The sequence below is a fragment of the Enoplosus armatus genome, chromosome 12 (genome assembly GCF_043641665.1).
Source record: "Enoplosus armatus isolate fEnoArm2 chromosome 12, fEnoArm2.hap1, whole genome shotgun sequence".
NCBI classification, from domain to species: domain Eukaryota; kingdom Metazoa; phylum Chordata; class Actinopteri; order Centrarchiformes; family Enoplosidae; genus Enoplosus; species Enoplosus armatus.
Window position 1 is genome coordinate 6,097,675 of NC_092191.1, and position 18,372 is coordinate 6,116,046.

Genomic DNA, 18,372 nt, shown 5'->3' on the forward strand with positions numbered 1-18,372 from the left:
TTTTATCTTCTTGTATAGGTGGAATATAAGCACTATTATGTAAAAGCCATGTAATGCGATGCAATCTCACCCTCTCTCTCTCCTGCAGACTGACTTCCTGCAGGGACCCCACCAGGCCGGTGGCGCCGTCTGACGACCAGAGCTCGGAGGCGGGCTGAAGCTCTCTGAGCTGCAGGTTGAAGGCATTTGGATGGTTCCTGCAGTGCTCGCGGCCAAACGGGACAAACGACTGCAATTCCCCTGCGGCAATCATCGTGGCTGTCTCTTCATACACGACTTCCGACATGAGTTCCAGATATCAGCATTATTTCTGGGAAGAATAGGGGGACGAGAAATTTTTTAAATATAAGCAAAAACCTTTTCCTTTTAAAACATGAGTAGATGGAAGAGGCTGAGTGACAGCAGGGTTTTCATAAGGAGAATAATAGAGAGAATAATACTGTAACTTAAAAAAGGCCCAACTTAAAAGTCACATTTATTCATAGCTTATTCATGGCTTTATTATAATGGGCAGATTCGACATGTAGCTATTAGTTAGTGTTGTCTAAATAATGTGCGTGGCTTTATTTCTCTATTTCCATATCACTAAGCTAGTTAGGATCAAACAAACCGGTCTTTAAGTCAGCTAACTGTAACGTTATGTCTCAACAACATGTCAGGATATTGTTAGAGGCCACGGTAACGTTATAATATGACATAGCTAGAATACACCAAATGACAGTTTACAATATAATTTCTACTGTTACATGATGTTGTTGACTCTGACAGACGCTACATGCTAGCAGTTAGCTGGAAGTTTTCGACTCCGAAATTACCCCAAAACGAAACTCAGTACCTGATAGTCAATATGATGCTATAAATTACATAAACATGTTGACAGTTAGCTCTGATTGAGAGGCTAGCTAGCTATAAAGTGCTCTTCAGCGTTAGCACGCTAACGCTAAACACCCATGGAGTACCGTTGCTTTCGCCGGCTCGATTAGCATGCTAGCTAATGTTAGCTACAGCTAGCATTGAGTTTGCAGGGAGACATGTAGCCGCTAACCTGATAATAAGGAATAGTCTGGCTCTTGTCGCGGAGTCCTTTTCTTTCCTTTGCGTGATCCTTGCTTGAGCACAACGTCGTCACAAGTGCCAACATTAAAACAACTCGGATCGGGTGCCAAACTGAGGAATTGACTACAGCAGGTTTTCAAATGAGCGCGGACATCTTTACTGTCCCGACATCCTCTTCCTCCACGAGTGAGCCAATCAGCAGTGAGGAGGACGGGAGGACAGAGCTGATAGGGTGCCCTCATCACTGCAGCTTCATCCAGAGGCAAAAGACTCCCTCTTTCCTCCCTCATCTTCTTCTGACAGGGGGCGAGGAGAGGCTTGGATCGCCAGAGGTACTTCAGGAAACTTGTGGCAAATTTGGGACACTGTCACGAAATAACCATCATGCTTCTGATGATGTGCAGGAGAATACAGAAGGACACCTCATAGTCACATTTGTCATCAATCAAATATTACTTTTCCAACGAGTACATCCTGCATATTAGACTTTTGGGAACAATAACATATTCTGTGTATGGTTACACTGAGGCCACTGCACATAGAAAATAATATAGAATAGCCTATAACATATATTATTTATATTGATGAATGTATAACTTCAAATAATATTTTTGTCAACACAACAAGTACAACATTATACTTGATATGTTGTTTATTTACCAGTTGAAAAGATTTCACTTATGCCATCTTCCAGAGAGGACAAAAGTTAGAGGTCATTATCAGCATCAGCTTCAGTAGCTTGTCTATAAGTTTAGTATCTATTAATATCTGTGGAGTTAACACAACATGCTGTTAACAAGCTGATCAGATATATTTTTTCCAGTATTTGTCCAGTATGAACTACTTTTTCTCACATGTAACTGCTTGTGCTGAATTAAATGATATTAAGTTTAATTTTAATAAAATATATTGATGAAATTAATATAAACTATCAAATGATGTGACCCCCAACAAGAGGTCTGAGTACAAAGACAACACACATTTCAAACTGTGAAGTTTACTTGCCTTTCAGATTTAATAACATGGTTAAATGTAGAGGATATTAATAAATGTTGCAGAGAGGATCACTGTCATCCCAATTAAGAATAAATAAGCTGATATTTATATGGGGAAGTGGTGAATAATTACCTGCGTCTGTTTAAAGTCACACCAAGATTCAGACTCAGACAACAATTATTTAACTATTTTACATTCTATTTTTATATTAGATTGTGTTTTTATTTTTATTCTATTTTTACTTTTACTTATTTTCAGGCTAACTTTGTTTAAATTTAGGTAATTACTGTAATTAATACGTACAATGATTAATTAGAAAATATATCTACATGAACTTCCTCTAATTACTTATATTTATGCAACAAGGTCTCTCCAAAATATAACCAGGTCACCTAGTGTATAACACAAATGTCTGGTGTAGAATAACGTTTTATGTTGTTGGCAGACAGGCAAACGGACAGACTGCATACTGTACTGCATCATGTAACTCCTTCTGCAACCAAGAAATCAAATTCAGCAAAAGGTGGTCATGAAAAATTATACTTGAGTGGGAAACGAGGAGTCGGAGCGGTACGTGTGCTGATGGATGTGATGGATGTCGCACAACAGCACGATATGATCTGAGTGAGTTAACTCTCCCAGACGATATCAGTGGAGCTCCCTGGGTGGTGTGTGTGTGTGTGTCAGAGAGAGAAAGAAAGAGAATGTTTTATATATCTAAACTAAGTGGAAATGTTGAAGGGAAAAGACAGAAAACACAAAAAGGGAAAGTGTGTCTTCACAGGTCTGATTGATAAAATAGGTTAATAAAATAATCCTAACTGTTATTATTTCCCCCAATATTGCATTCATTATTCCCTGCCTGACTCCCCTTTCTCTACCCTCCGTTTTGTGTTTCGGGCAGCAGTGCAACATCTTGATTTCAGACAAAACCATCTTTTGAAATTCAAATTGATGTTAGAGAAGATTTTTAAGGTGAGGCAGGTGACGACACTGGTGTAATTATTTTTCATATATGTTGTGATCTCAACATAAAGTAAGACACATAGTTTTCCTGTTTTTCGCTTGCTTGTTATTTCCATATCACTGAGTAATCAATTGTTGTCTTTCTGAATATCAGAAAACAGCAGAGAGAAAAATAGATTGAGTGTGTGTTTCAGTTATTAATAATAAATAAAAGAACAGATAAGCTGTTATCATGTCAGGTAAAATTCATGCTGCCTTTCCATGAAAACAAGGAAATAAACTTTGCAATACTGTAACTCAACAAGTCATTATACTCATTTAGCTGCAGCAGGTTGGCTGTTTGAGGTGAGGTCATCCTGCCATAACAGGCCCTCAGATTTCATTACTGCAGGGCTGCTGAAGCATCCACGAGCAACAACTGTCTGTGGTGACGCACTGCAGCCGACTGGGGAGGGACGATGATAGAGTCGCACTCTGGTGGCAGCATTCATACATGGAGAGAAATGGCTCCCCAAGTGATCAGGGAAAGAAGATTCTGCACTGAAATGATGCTCCCATGGTGGCTTTAATAGTTTGCCATGTTTCGGTCCATCACAGATGTTTATAAATGCATCACAGACACCTGTGCAATCTGACGCAATTCAATACTTAAGCCCTACAACGTATCCTACCTTTGTGAAGCTCATAACTTTGCTGCATCAGAGAGGTGTTTGTTAAACATTTTGAAGCCTGTAATTAATTGTGATATATTGGAGCGCATTGTATTGAATGCTGCTTCTAATATTTGATCTTATCCTATGTACTTGGAAAGTTGGTTCACATTTATTGTCAATACACATTACAGAATTACTGTAAAAAATTAAATGTAGTTGTAATCCTCCCATTCTACAATTAGAATAGAATAAGTAAAATATTAATACTTAAGTAAAAGCTTTACTATACTACATTGACAAGGAATAAGGAAATATTCAACACTTGTAAGTGAGAAGACAATAAATCCCTTTTCATGAAGCTGGACAGAAAAACCAAAACACCTGTCAATACAATGCAATCCAATGCAACACATCCACTGACAACAGCCACAAAAAAAAATGACCAAAATGTTGACTCAACACAAACAAAACATCAGCTTCACAAAGTTGGGATTAGATACATCATCAGTCACTGGTGCAAAAAGGCAATAAACTTTACTTTATTTGTTATGATCATCTGCGTGCACTAAAGAAAAACTTTTTATAACATTACATGCAGTCCAGAGTTACAGAAAAGATGTCTCTCGAGACATTTTGACATGTCATAGCAGAAAGGCACAGCTGCAGCTATTGACATTAATGATGGCTCTGTTACATTCAGGTGTGCTGGTGGTGACCCAGCATGCACAATAGCAGTGGCACCCCCTAAATGGAATGCATTATTGCATTATTACTGGCACCTGTTTGACAAGTTAAAATGTAGTGTATACGGTGAAAAAGGTGTATGTATGAATGAAGATCTTACTCTGGTTAGACGATATTACACTTTCCCTTCCTAGAAAGAGCTTTCAGGAGACACATTGCAAATGCTTAAGGGGAGTGATGCTCGACAGAATTTACTAGATAAATAGATAGATAGATAGATAGATAGATAGATAGATAGATAGATATCATCCGATGTTAGATTACGTCGTTTTCCCGAACAGCGAACAGGAAGAGCAGCGTAATCTGATTGGTCCCCATGAGAGCCAGACCCAAGTGCATCATGGGTTGGGTTAATGAGAGCTAATGATGGAAATGTGGCTGTGCGCATGTGTGTGTTGGGCTAATTAAAGTCTTGGGATGGCATTGCTGTACGTAATGTCTGCCATGAAGCTGAATCCAGGCCAAATGTATTTATGTATTTACTCAATTTAGGATGCAATGAAGAGCTCTGGTGGTCTAATTGATCTGTACAGGAGGCCGCACACCAAAAACAAGGCCTCCATTAAAGGAACCTCCAGGGACCCGGGCTCTGATGAGTGTGTATGCGTGTGTGTGTGTGTGTGCGTGTGTGTGTGTGTGTGTGTGTGTGTGAGAGAGAGAGAGAGAGAGAGAGAACTGGAAGTAGTAAAAAAGATGAGTTGCTGTGTTTGTGTGAAATTAGATATAGCTAAATACTGAAACCAAGCACCAACAGGATTGTGTGTAAGTATTAGTTATTGTGAGGATTGTATATTTTGGGTCATGTTAAAGGCACAGTTCAACATTTTGGAAAATAGATGACGACGCTAGTAATACACAGATGTTCTTCCCATTCTTTGATATTGCATGAATGCAGCATGAGATGTCCATTACCGAGCTTTAGAGAGCTTTAAACCGAGCCAGGCTGGCTGTTTCCAACTGCTTCCAGTCTTTATGCTAAGCTAGGCTAACCACAGCCTGACTCCATCTTATCTTGACATGAGAGTGAATAAGCATGTTTCCCAAAATGATGAAATATAGTTTTGACTAGGACAAAATTATTTTAGTGGTTTTCTAAGCTAACAAACACAAAGCTACCAAAGTCTTAGTTGTTTTAAACCAACCAGCCACTGTTGTTACTCGGTTAAACTTAGCTAAAATGGGGAAAATGGTATGTCCAGTAACTGCTATTATCCTGTTCATTGGGGAGGAAGTTATTTACACACGATTTGTGTCATAAACATGTCATTTGCATTACAGCATTAATGCTGCTCATTTCCCAAATTTCATCCAACTGTGTTGACCTATTGTCTCCATTTCCAGCTCTGAATGCAGCCAGTCTCCTGCTGAAGTAAACCAGGTTTAGCCATCAGGGGAGTTTAGCTGTAATTTATCAGACTAATCTCCTCTGGTTGTGGATGGCAATCCATCACTGAACCCAACTGGGTCCACACTGAGCCAAGAGGAGAGGAGTCTTCCCACATGGGAGACGGAAACCTGTTTGACACTGGCACCTATGACGACATTTCAGATGAGTGTAAAGGCCTGCCATTTGTCTGTGGAGGGATGTCATGATACTGTCATCTCTGCACAAACACGGTTAGTGTGATAGTCACTTCCTCCCACTGATTGGAAGAGAGGTTTCTCATACTGTAACACACAGCGATGCATATTCGATATTTGACTTTGACTTCTTTTTACTGTATATGTTAGCATGAATTTATCTCCATCACTCGCACACAAACCCATGAGATTTTTAGTTAACTTCATATATATATATTACTATATACTGTATGTTAAATATGCCAATACAGTAGAAAGCATTCACACATTTCATGTCAGTCTTGGACAGCTGAGGCAAGGCAATGTTACGTTTAAGTTTCAGGATGAAAAACAGAATTGATTGTGATTAGTTTTTTACCAAGGTGATAATGTTTTTAATCCTGAAAAACAGCACGCAGATATTAAGGATATTAAAAATGTCCTAACATTTTTCTTTGAATAAAATAAAAAATTTAGAGGATCGTGCAGCTTTAGACGTGGTACGTGCTCTCAGGGTGCCTTCTAATTGAAGGTATAGTCCGGTTTTATCTATAATACTATTTTTATGGCTCTTCATGCATTTTGAAAACATGTGAAAGTCATCTTAGCCTATCTCAGCTCAGTTTCTATGTGTAGAGGCTGACCAACAAGAGCAAAATGTTAAACCTTGACAGTTTACGAGTATTTTAGATTCATGCAAGCATTCATGCTCGCTCAACCTGAAAAGAAATGCAAGATTAGCTTTAATTTAAATAACTTTCTTGTATTTTCTTTATAATTTCATTTAGATTTCTTTCACCTCTCTCTGTCTATCTTTCAGTCACTCTCCAGTCTTGTCTCTGCCTTGGTTTCTGCATTTGAGACAATCTCTCTATCACACTCTTTCTATCATCATCCATCTCTATCTTATCTCAGTATCTTTATTCCATCTCTCCACCTGCCACATACTCACAGAGAAAGAGAGACCCCAGTGAGTCAGGCTGCCAGCAGTAATCTGCCATCAGAGTCGTCACTCTGTGGTTTGCTAATTGGATAATGTGGTGCAGAGGAGGCACTCAGCAAGCCAGGGGATTCCCCTCATCACACTGGCTGGTGGGAGAGTCGTGATGTAAAGTGTCTCGTTACGAAGACATCCACCATTTGGACCTAAAAGTACCTTCCACCGGTGATCTTCACCAAATAGTTTTATTTTTTTTTAATACAGATGACTTATTACAAGACTAAAGTCTTTAGTGACCTTAAAATAAATCAGTAATAGTAGTAAGTACAAGAGTAGTAATTGTTGTAGTAGTAATCAGGGTTGTGGTGGTACTGGTAATAGTGCAGGTAGTTAAAGTTATTGTAGTAATAGTAGAAATACTCATAGTATAAGCAGTGTAGGGCTTTGTAGAAAACTGATTACAAGAAGCATAAGTAGTACTAAGTAGTTCTAGTTAAAGAGTATTGGTACTAGTAGTAGGAAAACGTGTATTATTGGTGGTTTTAGCAGTGTAGCTGTTGTAGAGGCATGTATAACATTGTTGGACTCACGATGGACAATTAAAAAACTCTACATTGCCCACAGTGCAACTGGACCGCCAACAGTTCCGAACAGAGAGATTCAGGGTGTGTTATGCTAATAGCGGCTAAAGTACCCTCAAGCCGTTAGCCTCAAGTAGAGATGAGGAGCGGCTTTCTGACATCTGGTAACCTCACTTCTTTGCAACTCCACACCCCCAGACCAGGTCTTGTTAAGGTCAAAATACAGTTGTAAGACCATTATTTAACTGGATAATGTTCTTTAATACATAATACATATTCCTATATACGTCTTTCTTGAATCAAATCACAGCAAACTAATTTGACACACAGCAAGCCGATAGCCATGTAGTATTCCAGCATGGGAGTACTGTTACTGGATATCTGTGCTGTGTCGTCTGCTGTGTGCACTGTACATGATGGCCACTTGCAGGTGACGGTGCAAATAAACAATGCACAGAGAACAGAAGGAATGGGGGATTAAAGGGGGGCAACCATCTTTTGCCCCTATGACACCTAATAAAGTCATGATGAACTAATACAAGTAGAGTAAGTATAACCTGGTAATACTGGCAATGGGACTTGTTCAGTAATAGTACTCAGTGGTACTTGCAGAAGTATCACTGGTAGGGGCAGTCAAAGCACCAATAAGAAAAAGAGAAGACATTACATTCCTGTTGTCTCCAGTCCTCTGTGTCATCCTGCGTGCAGAGGTGAGGCGGCCTGTTACTCGTCTATAGGAACGTTTCCTTTTGTACATTCCATCAACATAATAACGCTGATGTTTCCTCCATCAGCTTCCTCTTCCTGCAGGGATCTGTCTCCAATCACTGCTGTCAATTAGACCAGCTCCTTCTCCCATGGACCTCTGCGTAATCTACTTTCTCTCTGGACTGATCACATTAAGGTTCAGATGGTGCCATCATGGTTAAGAAGAAGAAGGAGGAGGAGGAGGAGGAGGAGAAGGAGAGAGGAGTCATCTGCTGACTGGGTGGAGATATCAAAGAGATGGCAAGGCCAGAGACGCTGTCGTCATGATGTGGTGGTAGATAAGATTTGTGATAATCATCAGGTATTGATAATGGGAGTAACATTTTCAAGTACTACAACTAGTGCCTGTATGCTTACACGTTTCATGGCAAGACTGTTTATCTATTTATTTGTTTAATTGAACACCTCTATCTTGTTTTCTCTCTGCTCTGTCACCAACAGACACTCAGCAGTCTCCCTGTAAGTCATGTCTAAGCCAATCATCTTTTGTTCTGGATGGATGGATGGATGGATGGATGGATGGATGGATGGACGGAAGGCGCCGGCCAACGTCACGGCTAATTCACTGTGCCATTCCAGCAGAGCAAATCAGACTCATCAGGGACACTGTGGGTGGATTCAGAAACACTTCAGTCCTGTGTGGTGTTCTTTTGTAAAAGCCCAGCACATCGTGAAATAGAAAACAGTGTCAGTATCTTGCAGACACCCTCTAAAATGTTTTTGTATTTGTCTGAAGTGGTAATCTGCAGGATCCTTGTGTTTTTTTTTATTCAGCCTTCGGCACCGTCTGTGGTGCTCAATGTTTACTTCTGTGGAAATAAACAAATGGATATAAATGGCTGCAGAAGGATTTTGATAACATTGTTGTGGAATTAAGTATTTGTGTCATGACAGGACAATGCATGACATAAAAAAGGAAATGTTTATGGCTCAAAATGATGCTTGGAAAAATATCTACATGTTACACAAAATTGTATTGAGATTCAGGGCCATTCAAAGCTAAAGCTGGCCTGCGATAACCTTTGTTCTGCCTTCATAAAACTGTAGAATGAGCACATGGTATAGTTTTATTTTAACAAATCTTCACTAGTCGTCAGAGGTGTTTTCATCAGTGTATTCATGTCTGATCAGATTTGATTATCTTGTTCTTCATTAGGTGATTTTTATATTACAGGCTGGAAAGTTTTATTGACAGAAAGGCAGAGTGGTTATTGTTACATTTTCACTGTTAACTTTACTCTGATGACTTTGTTTGAGGAACTGGAAACATTTTGGCAGTGAACTCATTTGAAGAAGAGGACCGTTCTGTAGAGGATTCTCAATGCTTTTCCTTAAGGAACGCTATCCTTTGAGCAGAGAGCAGTTCTCAGACATTGTGCATTAAAGACTTTACATCCCAGGAAGTAAAAGAAAAAAACAGGAACAAAATGACATTCAGAAATCACGACTGTAGGTTACTCTGAGGGAAAAATCAGACAGAACCTTCCAAGTTCATGATGTATTGATTTCTCCACAGCAAAATCATCAGTGTAACTCTGAAAGTGTAAAAAATCCAAATAATAGGCAACTGTAAACCCATCTTTCCATAAACCCATTATAGCTATGTAGAGGCTTTTACCTACCATGGATTTCACCAGGGCACAATGTCAACTCTATGAGTGCCCCTGTCAGATGTTAGACCATAATTTCAGGATGAAAACAAAAACCTTGTGATACAATAAAAGTATAGAATATCGTGTAAATGTCACTGCCTCTCTTGATCATTGGCCTCTTAGCTTTAGGTTAATCACTGCAGCCGGTGGAAATAGTATCCCAGGGCTCCCTAAAACATTGGTACATGTAAGGGGAAACACTGGCATGGAAATGTAGTATTTCTGAAATCTCTTGGGTGTAGTTTAAAAGAATAAAGCAGTTTTTTGTGTGGACTTGGAGACTTGGCCGTGTATCCCCTTATTCTTATTTTCTTGTCATTCTTCTTCTCCTAACTTGGATAACAGATCTGCAGAAAGCTCTTGGGTTTAACTTCCCATCTCAGATCATTTCCATTTTGATTTCCTGTCCAATTTCTACCTTCCTGCCTCCCTGCAGCAACTGACCTGCACTGAGATGGTGCCCAGGGAAAATGATCAGATGAGTCAACCTTGGCATATTGTTAATTATTCCTACGATTAGTTAGAAGAGAAAGAAGAAAAAACTCCCCACTAATTTCACCACAGGCCTGTTTGGTTCCGACCGTGAGCAAGACCAATGACGGAGCAGCGACCTACTGACGTCTCAGGCCCATGATCGAATCTGATTTCAACTTCGTGCTCCATGGGAACATCCAGGTGTATAAAACGGGAGCAGACCTGAAGGCGAGAAAGACAGAAACAGAAATAGATTCAGGACGCATCGGGTCAACAGAGTGGAGATACAGCAGCGGCTCGAGATCAGGACTTTGGAACGCGCAGAGCAAAAAGCAGACAACTTCCTCCAGAGCACATGTAAGACTTCATATTTAAATAGAACTTATGAGTTATGAGTTTCTTCCAGATGTTGGGATCTCGGTGGTCTCCCTGTTTGGTCATTTTGAACTTGTTTTTGTTCTTTTTACGCGCACCAGACAGATTTTGGATAAGTCTCTCCAAATGACCGAGTATTGAGTTTTACGTCGAATAAATTGCTCGTTTTAATGTCAGCAGCAGCTCGATAAGTGAAATTAGGTTTGTGGTCTATGGTGGGAACGGAATGGCAGCGTACCCGCGGTTTAATAAGATGTGTAGTGCTCGCCGGTTGTGCATAATTACGCATTGGATCCCACTGAGTTATGTTTCTTTCTTCTGTCAAAATTCACCATCAACCGAGAGGTTTGTCAAAGATTCATATCCCATATTCATTAGCCCATCGTGGCTAAAACACTCTTCTGTTTTGTTCACTTTCAGTTGACAATGAGTGGCGCGAGAGTCAGAGAGCTGGATCTGTTAAAAACTACATTTAATGATCTCTAATAAACGTGGGCTGAAAAACTGTTGAGATTTTTACAGTTATGTGCTGTACTTTGATAATCGTGGATTAAATGGAAATCATTTTGCCAGTGAAGTCATTTGAATAGGACGTTTCTGTGAGTGAAGCTCAACATATTACATTTGGCATGTGGTCTCTATGGGGGCAACAGAATTGCAGCGTCCCCGGGGTGTAATGAGAGGTTTTGTCTTCACCAGCCGTGCGTAATTACGCATTGGATTCCGCTGCTTTCTTTTGCTTTCCTCTGTCTGAATTCAACATTTCATGAGCGGTTTATCAAAGATCAACGTCCAAAGGGCTCTTGGACTGGTGGGAAATGACCTGGCATGCTCAATGTGTTCAGGTTAGAGGAAGAATAACCCACTACCGTTTCCATCCTCAGGTGTAAAGCGATGTTACAACGGACCGGCCCCCAGCTGCTTTTCCTAATAGCCCTGTGCAGTGTGTTGTACTCCCGGACTCTGAGTCTGCCATACACATCCATGAGGTAAGAGAAACCTGTGTTCTCTCCGACTAAAACTACTGAGAGGGAAAGAAATCCAGCGCTGTATGATTAGACCTGTGGATGAATCTGAGCAGGTTTGTCTCCGGATTCCTGCTCAGGTTCATTCATCGTAACATCAAACTAGAATTTTCGACTTTTTGTGCATGTTGTCATCATGAATGTCAGAAATAATCTCAAATATTGGGACTGTCTTCTAGTTTAGTTGATTGCAGAAAGAGTATTGTTTCAAGGCGAACAGAGCAGATTTCCCTCAATAACAAAATAACGTAAACGAGGTGAAGCACTCAACGAAAATCGCTTTCATATTTCTATAATCTGCTTATTATAAACGAGCCTCAAACAAAGCTGGTAATTGTGACCCCATCGTGCATTACTGTGTTTCTATTTCATACGGCATCATCACCAACAGTCTTCTCAGAGGGCTGACACATGCTGTGATACGCTATTTGTATTTCAGAACACCATCTGATACATAACTCTTTAACACTTAACTTTTTTTCTAACTCTTCATGCAGATTTTACGCATGTTGGTACCTTTCAGGAGTGAAATCAGAAAAAATGATACTGACTGACGCCGACTAATCGCCGTTTCTCTGTTAAATCACTATGAAGGCTACTGCTAAACTTTTACAGCAAAACGAAAACGCTGCCCGCTTCAGATTATTGTTAACATCTTTGTAACCCTCAGAACTGGAGCTGGAGCGCGTCTGTTTGGCATGTGTTGCTCCCTCATTCGGTGTTTTAATGCTTCAAATGTAACCAGATCTGAACTGTCCTGTGATTCTGTGCAGACCGACGAGACACGCAGACGGTCTGTTCACCAGCGGATACAGCAAACTCCTCGGACAGCTATCAGCGCGGAGATACCTGGAGTCTCTGATCGGAAAACGGGTCAGGTAGGTGACCTCCCCGTCCGGAGAGTCCGGGAGACCAGAGAGCTGGCAGGCAGAGGACGAGGCTGAGATTCACCTTTCAGTCGTTTAGGGTTTTAGTTATTCATCTATTGGCTGATTTTCATAGGCACACCTTGAAATTGTGAAATGGCATTTTATGATATTTATAATAAGAGTCTTTAAACCCTTTTTCACATTTGGAAAACAGGAAAAAAAACTGATACCAGGTCTATTGGCTTCATAAACTGCTGAGTAGACCTCTCAAACCAGGACCTCACTGACAATTTGAGTTTTTTTAAACCTGGTTTAAAATAGTGGGAGAATTGTCCCCTGAGAGAATAGCAAGCTGTCCATTCAAATGTTGCTTAGGGAGAAAATCTCAGGGCTACAGAACAGGGCGATTTACAGAAGTTAACTCACAAAGACAAAGAAAACACAAAGCATTTATAAACGTGTGGTTTAGTTATGAAGGAAAAAAACTTGATTGTTCATCCCCATTTTCCTTTTGGATTTTAGCTGTTAAATTTTAGTCTGCTTACTCCACAATTTCCTTCAGTCATAGAATCAAACAAAATACAAATAAAATGTATGACAGTTTCATAATGTTTCTTGTTAAAACCACATTTTCTAACTTTTATTCAGGAGAGACTTTTTGCAAAAAGTGAAAATACATCATGTTTCACTATTTCATGTCGAGAGGTGCTTTCTTTTGGGCTGATGATTGTAGTTTAACACCAGAGGACCTACTGACATTTGCAATGAAAAGGCCTGCCCTGCTTGATGATGCATTTTGTAATTGACTAAACATTTTTAAAGGTTAATTTATGCCATTACAGTGCCATTACATGTTTGTTGTACAGCCAGCAGGGACTCGCACACATACAAAGAGAAGAAAGACACCATGAATCATAGATCCTGAGCTGAATTGACTTTGCATTGAAGCCTGCTGCCCTCTGAACTGTAGTGAAACCTTCTTTTTTCTCTTTGTTTCTGTTGTGAACTCTCTTCTGTGCAGTGACGAGCTGATGGAAGAGCCAGTGAAGCGCCACTCAGACGCCATCTTTACAGACAACTACAGCCGCTTCCGCAAACAGATGGCCGTCAAGAAGTACCTGAACTCAGTCTTAACAGGAAAGAGAAGGTAGATATCAGTCCTCCCTACCTTCACCCGTCCATCTGTTTCATTCTCGACCTGCAGCTGACTCTACGGACAACACCATACCTTTGCCTTCTTATTTAAGTCTAAGTCCTGAATCTGAAGTTCAGCTTTTGTCATGAGATGTTACTCATGACAGGCTGTAACCAAATATGGACGTAGAGTGACATCATCAGCTAGTTTTCAAAGGGACATTGTGAAGCTTCAGTTTGGACTTCCCACTCGCTGCCATCAAATCAGACTAACAAACAAATTATGAGCAACCTTAAACATATTATTGCCACACACACATGTTTCCAGAAAGAAATACTGATGGATAAATAACAATGAGTGAAGAACAATCACCTGACTGGTATGCAGACTGTCACTATTTGCTTTGTAAAGTTCATTTTAGGAACCCAGCCAGCATGTCCTTCTCTTGCCAACCACAAAATGTATTCATAAAGATCAACTGTTATAGAATAAAACTAATCAGATTGTATGAACTTTCTTCACCCCCCTTTTAATACCAAACAAACACACACAGCCTAGAAGATCCTGGAACCAGCGACCCAGAGGAGTCCAGGGACGAACCCAACACCTTCCAGGAGAGCTACAATGACATCAACGTAGATCACCTCCTAAACAACTTTCAACTGGTAGGAACACACACACACACACACACACACACACACATTCCCTAGCTCTTTAACCTTACTTTCACCTTCACAACTATATGCCTAACCCATATCCATACCCTCACCTTACCAAACCTCATTGATATTTTCATATTTTAACTCAACTTTTTAAAACAACAACACTTAACACATAAACATAATGTCCTCATATGACATGTTCACACACACACACATATGTTAAGGATACGTGACTTTTGCAACAAATAAACATATAGTAAATATAGGGAAATAAAGAGGTGGAAACATATTACTATATTAATTCTATAGGATTATCAGTTTTCTGTGGTTCTAGATCAATAACCCTCTTCTCTGTCCATTTTTTCTCCCCTCCCCTGTTTTTTGCAGCCACTTTGAGGAGGGGCCGTGTTCGAGTGAATACCTCAAGTCATCCTCATGAAACCGCCCATTCCAAAAACAGTATTAATCCAAAGGACATTCGAAAGTCAAACCAACCAATGATAATGTGTTCTCCAATGTGATTATTTATCTCTTCATACACACAGTACATGTTTACACTGTATATATACAATATATATACAATACTAATCACTAAAGATTCTGGCCCAAAGACTCTGAGGGCTGCTCTGAGCAACATGCGTGTTCATGTTCTGTTTGGTCAATCAGCATTTGAAAATGGCAACTGGCAACAGTATATGTAAACCACACAAGTACCACATTTACTTTCATTCTAAGATCACTGTTGTTCCATTAACTTTCAATGGAGCCATACCTCTCCTTGTAACTTTCTTAAGGAACCACTGTCCTATTAAATGTGAGTGAAATTTGTCCCATCAACTTTGAACAGTTAAACATTTGACCCATTGAATGTCAATAGAACAGCATTTACTTTCAATAGTGTACTTTTCCCATTGATTTTCAGTGGATCTACTGTAACTTTAGCTTTAAGCGACCAACGTATGTTCAGTTAACGTTGAGTGGAAAATAAATCTGATTGAATTCTCACTCACAAAAGTTCCATTAACTTTCACTGGAGAACTTATCTTCAATGGAATGTGAGCACCATTGACAGTTTTTCAGTGGAATCACAGCTTTGCGGAACTTGTATAAAATGGAATTTGGACTTTTTAATGGAAGCACTGCCCTATTAAATCTGAGAGAAAGTTGTCCCATCATTTAAACATTTGATCCACTGTATGTCAATGGAACAGCATTTACTTTCAATAGAGGCAGAATTTGGGTTTGATTTTCAGTGAATCTATTGTCACTTTAGCTTTAAGTGTAACTTTTGTCCAATTAACTTTGAATGGAACATTTGTGTGATTAAATTCTGACCATTTTCACTAATCAATAGTTCTATGAACCTTCAATGGAGCACTTCCACAATTAATCTTCAATGGAACACTAGCACCATTAGCTTTTGGTGAAATCACTGCTTTATTAAAATTTCAATGGAATATTTGTCACATTTTGTTGTTCTATTAACTTTCAATGGAAATATTTATCCCCTCAACTAAACATTTGACCTGTTGAACGTCAATGGAACAGCATTTTTACTTATTTATAATTATGTTTTCAGTGTATCTACTATCTCTTAAGTTTTAAGTGAAACATTTTTCCATTAAATTGAACATCTGTCTAATTGGATTCTGATCAATTTTAGCTAAACAATTGTTCCATCAACTTTCACCATTGGTTTACCTTTAACAGAACAAAAGTTGCAAAAGAATTATAATGAAATACTGATACATTCAAATTGACAGTTGTCGCATCAATTTTCAATGGTGCAATCATGATCTAAATGCTGGCTGAATTGTTTTAGAGAATCCAAACGTGGTCATTTGAAGGAGAAACGGAAACAAGAGGAGGAGGAAAACATTTTGAATGGACACAGATGCATATAATCACTTTATACTATTCAATATGTAGAGCAAAGACGTTATAACTGAGCATAGACCTGCCTTTAGCGCATATAGTGATGTACACCACTCACCAAATAAAAGATATTGTTTTATTTTTCAAAGCTGAGTCTTTCGTCTGGCTGATTGTTTGACGATTGGAGTTTTAGGGCATGAGTTTGATCAATTTACGTTTTTTGAAAGATAATACATGTAGAATTTAAGCTGCTTGTGGTTGATATTTGGTGCTTTTGACAGTTTTCCTACTTGAAAGCTTCCAAACATTTACAGGATTGAGTGTTTTCCCCAAAACGTCATTCTTTTTTAGGTGAAAAATAGCATTTAAATTCCTATATTATACAAACCCACCAACTGCAATGTATATTTATTTGTTGACATATATGAGTACAAAGCAGCAAGTGACCTTCACTTCTTCCCCATAGGTGTGTGCATGAAGTTCAGTAACACTGACATGAAAACACTGGGAACACACTGAGCGCCTCCCTCTTTCCTTGTTGACCCAGAAGCTAATTTAAGTGCCGCCATCTTGCTAGCTGTCCCAGTAAGTGTAAAGGACTAGTGTTACAAATGGCTGTTATGTGCTTCATATGTCTTTTACAACAGTTTCCTCATTTATTGCACATTTAGATTCTTTGTCATGCTGTTTCCAATTCAAAAACAAGGAAGATTTGAGTAAACTTTTTTGTGATCGCCGCATGGAGGGAAACGTATGCCCAAGCAAAACACTTTCCCAATTCTGTTCACTACTGTGTCATTCTTTTACTCCCTTAGGAGTGATAGGAGACACGAAATAGTAAAGGAGAAGAAGAAATGAGCAGTAGGCAAACACAACAAAGCGATTATGTGACTCTGAATGGACAGCAGGAGGACTTCAGCACCATGGACAGCGACACTTTGCGGCAGTTGGATATTGGCTTAGTTTGTACACAGTTTTGTACCTTTTTTCTTTTTTGCAAATGTTTTCTTGTTTTAAATCAATTGTTGTGAGGTTCATCTATGTCAGCTACTGTCAAATCTGCCAGCTTTAAAGGGAAGCTCAAATCAGCTGGAGAGTGGAGACAAAAATGATTGCAGCAAGATTGTGATACTACATGCTGCTCCTTCAGAACAACATAAGGAAGTGTTCACAGGTTAGTCAACAGATGTGTTTCTCCCTCCCTACATCTCACACCATCTCTCTGTGTATTTCTCTTCAGGTTGTCATTTCCACTGATGAGAAACTGAGTCCAGAAAGAGTTGTTTTTCCTCTCTCAAGAGGTTTATGTACTGAAAAATGCATGCACTATGAAAGAAACTTTGGTCATTTGGTTTGGTGATGGTTAAGATTAAGCAACTGAACAAAAATTGTTCAAAGTTACGGTCAGCTCTGAGTTAGAGCTGGAGAAAACTTTACAAATGAAGAAAAAAAAGTTGGAAACTGAATCTGTGTTGTTCCAATTAAAGGATACGTCTTGTGCTTTCTATGTTTGTCTTATTATAATATTATCAACAAATTCCATGAAAAGATAAACAATAACTAAGGGTGAACCCCACATACACCACCCTGCCTTAGTGAATACTCACTAGTGCACAAAATGTGTATTGATCCATGAGTGAAGATAGTCCCCAACAAATGCACTTTTCTCCTGTTTGAGTAACATCTACTAAAAACAGCAGTGCCCATGTGTTTTAAGATCTAACTGCCTTTTATGAAAATTAAAGTATACAAGTTAGGGAAGTCCAAAGGTTTTGAGAGACTAGGGCATTGTTGATTTTTGTCTTTTAATGGGATTTGTTGACAATAACAAAAATATTGAATATTATCCTGAAAAGATTTTGTCCTATTAGGCATAAACCCGGGCTTTACTTCAATACAATATGATTTGTAGCAAAACAGTCGATACAATCAGTATATCCACAAAACAGAAAACAGCGCTAATGGTAAATAGCTATTAGGCAGCTGGGATGTTGTCTGTGCTTATACCCTCTTCATTCTTGACTGCACACATGAGCAACCA

General features: G+C 39.2%; 2 protein-coding genes across 2 annotated transcripts in view; one reads left to right on the forward strand and one right to left on the reverse strand.

Annotated features, from left to right (window-relative positions):
• anapc1 (anaphase promoting complex subunit 1) overlaps positions 1-286 on the reverse strand; it is a 47,756-nt gene extending 47,470 nt beyond the window's left edge. The window contains exon 1 of the mRNA XM_070915640.1: positions 71-286. Within this exon, the coding sequence (XP_070771741.1) occupies positions 71-286 (216 nt within the window). The remainder of the gene's footprint in view (positions 1-70) is intronic.
• An 11,373-nt stretch (positions 287-11,659) lies between these two features.
• On the forward strand, positions 11,660-14,852 carry vip (vasoactive intestinal peptide). Its single transcript, XM_070916486.1, has 5 exons — positions 11,660-11,754; positions 12,564-12,668; positions 13,681-13,806; positions 14,348-14,459; positions 14,844-14,852. The coding sequence occupies exons 1-5, from the start codon at positions 11,660-11,662 to the stop codon at positions 14,850-14,852; spliced, it is 447 nt and encodes a 148-aa protein (XP_070772587.1).
• Positions 14,853-18,372: the final 3,520 nt, after the last annotated feature.

Coding starts and splice junctions, on each gene's coding strand:
- vip (XM_070916486.1), top strand. CDS start 11,660: ATGTTACAACGGACCGGCCCCCAGCTGCTTTTCCTAATAGCCCTGTGC. Junction 11,755..12,563: donor CTGCCATACACATCCATGAG/GTAAGAGAAACC, acceptor GATTCTGTGCAG/ACCGACGAGACACGCAGACG. Junction 13,807..14,347: donor GTCTTAACAGGAAAGAGAAG/GTAGATATCAGT, acceptor AAACACACACAG/CCTAGAAGATCCTGGAACCA.